Source organism: Cryptotermes secundus, unplaced genomic scaffold, assembly GCF_002891405.2.
Source record: "Cryptotermes secundus unplaced genomic scaffold, Csec_1.0 scaffold181, whole genome shotgun sequence".
Lineage (NCBI taxonomy): Eukaryota > Metazoa > Arthropoda > Insecta > Blattodea > Kalotermitidae > Cryptotermes > Cryptotermes secundus.
In genome coordinates, this window is record NW_019723906.1 from 4,500,968 (window position 1) to 4,506,865 (window position 5,898).

At 35.1% G+C, this 5,898-nt stretch overlaps 1 protein-coding gene across 2 annotated transcripts in view; it reads right to left on the reverse strand.

Moving 5' to 3' along the window:
* Positions 1 to 832: 832 nt before the first annotated feature.
* Positions 833 to 5,898, reverse strand: part of LOC111862045 (ribosome-recycling factor, mitochondrial) — a 13,193-nt gene continuing 8,127 nt past the window's right edge. For both annotated transcript variants that reach the window (XM_023847110.1, XM_023847109.1), the window contains exons 4-6: positions 4,195 to 4,405; positions 2,182 to 2,338; positions 833 to 1,062 (exon numbers count right to left, since the gene is read on the reverse strand). In XM_023847110.1, the coding sequence (XP_023702878.1) occupies positions 979 to 1,062; positions 2,182 to 2,338; positions 4,195 to 4,405 (452 nt within the window). In that variant the 3' untranslated portion in view covers positions 833 to 978. The remainder of the gene's footprint in view (positions 1,063 to 2,181; positions 2,339 to 4,194; positions 4,406 to 5,898) is intronic.

Here is a 5,898-nt window from a genome sequence, read left to right on the forward strand (position 1 = left end):
ATGAAAGATTCTAATAGAAAAATTTTAATGAATTTTAAGTAATTATTTATGCTGCTTTAAGCGGACTGCAATACGCAATTTTAGCATGCATCAAAGCAGTGTAACAGTTTGGACGCATTGAATCACCTGAGGATGGCCATCTGTGGCCATATACAATATACAATTTCTTTATTAAAACCATCACAACACAACTATATTAAGGCACTGATCTTAATATAGTTGTGTTGTGATGGTTTTAATAAAGAAATTGTATTTTAATGATTGTTGCATTATTGACGGACCTGATACATAGACGTTTAATTAAAGATGTGCAACAGGATGCTGAAATACAGAATTCTATGACCGCTGAAGTGACTAGACTGCCGTTGTACCAGAAGCTACTGTACTGAGCGCAGACTGACAGAGGCCTTGTATATACTGTATATACAAACATTTGGTAAGAAGATGTAAGTAATTGTACGTATTGACAATTGACTAATATTGCTCACTGCGATTCTGACAAAGGGTGCCCCACATGGACAGGACAGTAACTTTCAAATGTGAAGAAACATCTGGTCATGATCCCCAGACAGGGCTCAACACCAAAACAGACAGACAGACTGTCAGTTGCCATGTGACTTTGACTAAATATTGCACCGAATTCTCCTCCTATATTCCTTACCCTGAAGATGATGACTGTAGTGTACACCAAAATGTTGGAAGAACTTTGACCTATGACGCAGCTAAACCCTTCAAATCAAAATTACATGGTAGAAAGAGGCCAGGAAAATCCAAGGACAAGAATAGTCAGATAGATGTTTAGGGGAAATAGTGAATGGTAAAAGCAGGCACAGAAATCAGAATTTAATTTTTAATTCACGTTCCATTTTTGTTCACTACAGTTATTCAGCACATGTATACCTTCTTACAAGTACACACTGTAATTAGACTAAAAATGTCAAACACATTCCTCCCAGACATATTCATTTCTGTTACTTGTTAGTCTTTTCCAATCAATTCAGTCTGTTTTGCTTCATATATCTTCTCCCCCTGAGATATATACTGGTCACCAAGAGCAGTAACCTGAAATAATTTTATAAATAAGTTAACAAGTAGTGGACAGTGTAAATCTTCTCTTGTAAGTTGTAGTAAGAGACTTATAACCAGGGCCTAGATTTTGATGACCTGAAAATATTTAAAAAATGACCTACAAAATCCAGAAAAATTACCTATAAAATAACCTAAAGGAGAGAAAAAAAAGAACACTTCGCTTCCATGTTATTCACATTTCAGAAAATATGTGAAGAAAAATTCTCTAAAATGGCCAAAAATGACCTCAAACCTAAAAATGTCAAAAAATGACAAAAAATTACCTATAAAATGTACATTTCTGTAACCAGCAGCTCATATCCGAGATTTATATATTTAAGAGCATCGCATAGGATACAAGGAAAACAAGATGACATGTCATCAAAATCCGGGCCCTGCTTATAACAGTTACAGGTACCTACAGTGAAATCCCTGTGAGGGAATAGCTTTTCATACACTAAGTTGAGTTTTTCACTGAATGTGTTATGGAAAATTAAATGAGAAAAATTGTTGGCTTCTAATAAGATCTACTGTAGACAATTATAATAAAATAATATCTTCATATAAGTACTTAAGGAAACTTTCCACACAAATACCATTAATCAGTAGTATGAAAATAACTTCTAAAATAAATGACATAAAATAAACACCGAAAAGACGTCACGGTGCAGCTGTGATGCCAAGGCAGTGTAGCTTCAGCATGTGACATTACCAATAGTTATATGATTTCTGGTAAAGAGGAAATGAGAATATTGATTGTAGTTTGAACCACATAGCATTAAACTGAGGTACAAGTTATGGAAGGCTTCAAATTTCTTACACAAGATAAATACAGTGTTCAGACTCGGCTTTGGCTGGGACCATAATAAATACTAATATGGGAACACGGACTGAATAGAAAACTGTCATTATCTTTGCGGATTTGTCCTCAGGTAGAACAAAGAAAACAAAAACAAATGCTTTCAGTCAGAATAATTGGTCTTCAGAGTAAAGCTGAGTCTTCCTCTGTTTCAGCTGCTTGAAATGCCTGAAGTTCTGAAGTCCTTAGCATCACATTGTTATTCTTTGTAGTCCTGATTAGAATAAGCTGAAGTAAATTAAATGATAACCAACCTGTTCCTGTATATTATATGCTAAATCTTGTGAGATAGTGGTATTGTTTTTTACGGTTTTCACATATTTGTTCTGTACTTCTCTTACTGAATCTCTGCATTTTATAAAGAGTGCTTTTGCATTTTTAGCAAGATTCTCCCTGTGTTCTTTAGTAACTCTGAAATAGACAACAGTAACAGGACAGTAATTATGACACATCGATATGAACAAGCAACTATATTTCACATTAGTGTGTGTGAGAAAAACGAGAATGAAAAGTACTGTTTCCCAAAATAGTGTACTGTACATTTCAGCGGATAATCTGGATCAGTACTAGTACGTCCATTTTGTAATGTTTGCTGCATTTCTTGCAGTTTTTAAAAGTGACATGGGCAACATGCATTGCTAAAGAACAGGAAATTACTTTATTCTTGAAGTTATTTGTTTCAGAAAATGCCATAATGTTAAGAAAAATTAATCATATTTCTGAATGTAACGTTTTTTGATTTAATTCTTCTAAAGAGGAATGGAATTAACAAAGCACAAATTATATTTTGATTCAACATCGGCTGGTTTCATTAGTGGTTAGGAAATGTACAGTATTTGTTTTTATGTTATGTGAATATGACGATTTATCAGTGGAAAAAATTAAGCAGTATTAAAGGTGTTGCTCAATGAATGCAGTATGTAATATGTTCACTGTTCAAAGGATGACATAAACTGTATAAAATGACACTGTCCAGTGTGATTGATTTATGAAAGTTGTATTTCAATATTTCATTTCCTTAACAAGTTTTGTTCAGGTTGACCATCTTCAGAAGGACACAATCACCATTTAGGAAAAAACAACACAAAGTGCTCTGCACAACAGGACCACAAAACTAAAGGCACTGAAACTACGTCATGATAAACAATCTTCTTCCTTTAATGAGAAGATATTTCAAGATACAAACCATTGGTTCTATTTTTAACAAAACGTTTTTATTACTTTACCATTAAATACTTGACTGTGTAAATAATTTAGTTATAACAACTTACAAAATGTTCCAGCCACTTCATGTACTTAATGTAATTACAAGGTATAACTTTTATATATTAATGACATTGTAATAGTGGTTTCCTAAATGTTGATCATGTGCTTCTGAAGATGGCCAACCCAACCTAAACATCTTAAGTAAAATGAAACACTGAAATACAACTTTCATAAATCAATCGCACTGGCTGATGCTAAGATTCATTTTATACTATTGCTAATGTGACGGACCAAGATGAAGCAAAGCAAATGACGTAAATTTATGCTGAAATATGAAGGTTTCTTCCTTTAAGTAACAATTTACAGGGTGTGTATGGCAAACATATTAAATAAAAATGTCCTTATGTAATGCTAAAGATTATATTTAACACAATGTCAGTAGGGTTAGCTACAACTGACTTGTAGTTACTTTCTCAGATGCCATAAACTGCAAATGAAACCTCATATTTGCACATTAACAGAGATGCTTTCCCATTCTAAGTTTCAGGAGAGAATAACTCGTTAAGTTTGAGTGGAACTGTTGACATTAAGGAGTTACTTTTGAATTTTAACAGCACTATTTATAATAAAAGAATGTGGATTTAGAGCCGGGATAGTGTAGTCGGTATAGCGACTGGCTATGGGCTGGATGGCCAAGGGTTGGGGTTTGAGTCCTGTTGGGGGCAAGAATTTTCACTTCTCCATGTCATCTAGACTGGCTCTGGGGTCCACCCAAACTCCTATTCAATGGGTACTGAGGGCTCTTTCCCTGGGGGTAAAGCGGCAGGGATGTGAAGCTAACCACTCACCTCCAACTAGTGCCAAGGTCAAGAAAATGTGGATCTATACATCCACATTCATATGCCTTTATGGCATAGTGCTTAATTAGTTAAGCACAGGGACAACTTTACCTTTTTTTACCTCTTTACTATTTATAATAATAATAACAACGATAACATTAAGAGTACCAATTTTTTAAAAATATATTTCTTGTTCCAAAAAGGTAGCATGTGCTAACTCACTTTGGAATTGGTATGAACAGAGTGGTACCATCCTGCTGCGGATTTATATTCATGCCACTCTTGCCTATAGACTGAAGAGCTGCAGGGATTGCCTGAGGGAATGATGTCATGTTGACAACAATCGTCTTGGGATTTTTACGTACTATCTGTGCCAGTTCTTGTAATTCATATTCTTTCCCATCAAGACTTACTCGGAGTGTCTCAATCGAACCTGTAATTTGGGGGGGGAAAAAAATACAAAATTAATTACATAAATACGTATGAACAGACAAACTGGCATGGGAACCAGACTAAAATGGTTCTCAGGAGGTTCATGTACATAGCAAATACAACTGGTCTTCTGGGTTATGACATCATGTATGCCAGTGTTTCAGCGAAATCTTCAGGGTGTGGTCTATGCAATGCAGAAAATCACAATGTAAACCTTCAATGCTGTAAAAGCCTTAGATCTTGTATAGATAGACATAAAAGTGGTTAACAGATGACATACCAACTCATTCAGGCCCTCAATGAGAAAATAACAATTGTTCAGACAGTTGCCTTCTATGGAGCCCAAAGATTCATCATTGTGGTAACAAGAGCCTGCCACTGGCCCTATCCTGAATCGCACAGTACTTTGATATCCATTTTAATGTTATCCTCCCATCAGGTTTTCCATCTGATTTTATTTTTTTATTATTTATTATTTAGTATTTATTTTATTATTATTATTATTATTTATTTTACCTTCAGACAGCACTACAAGGAATATGTTTTCTAGCATGTCTGTGATTCATTATATAAAATTTTAATAAGATCTAAAAGTTTGTGACAATAGTCCATTAATACATATATTATGTTTTTGGACACTATCCATTGTCTTGTCTTTATCTAAAATCTTCCTGTTTATTTTTCAAGACACAGCGTTTCGGAGACTGGGTTCTGTCTCTGTCTTCAGGTAAAAGCTACTCAGTTTGGCCCAATCGACAGAGCTAGTGCCTATCTCCAGACACCTATACCAGCCCCAAGAAGGGGTATACAAGCCAAGCACAGCGCAAACCATCTGCTAGAGCTGTGTTTGATCTATGTACCCCTTTTTGAAGCTGGCTCAGGTGTCCAGAGACAGGGACTAGCTCTACTGATTGGGCCCAACTGAGTAGGTTTTACCTGAAGACAGACAGAGACAGAATCCAGCCTCCAAAATGTTGTGTTTTGAAAAATAAACAGGACATATTTGATTTCTTTCATTCTGGTCCATCACACTAAAAATTACAAAGACAAAACAACTCCGTCCAGTGTGACTATTTAAGATTTACTACTTGAAAACTTAGTGCCCTTACATGTTTTGATCCTTATGGATTATCTTCAGAGGGAACATCAATACTTATTTGGAAATTACTATCATAATAGGTGTTCTGAGTGCTAAATTACATACACACACAATGTTGGAATACAGAATATACACAAAATCCAATTTTTTCACAATCACAGCAGCTTTCCTGGTATTAAAGTTTTTAAACTTTGTTGTTTAAATTAATATGTTGCTGGACATTATCCATCATCTTGTCTGTTCTTAAAAAACCGTCTAGTTTCTATTAAAATCACAATGTTTCGGGAACTAGAATCTGTCCCCGTCTTCAGGTAAAACCTACTCAGTTGGGTCCAATAGACAGAGCTAGCCCCTATCTCCGGACAACTATGCCAGTTTCAGAAGGGGTTCATAAA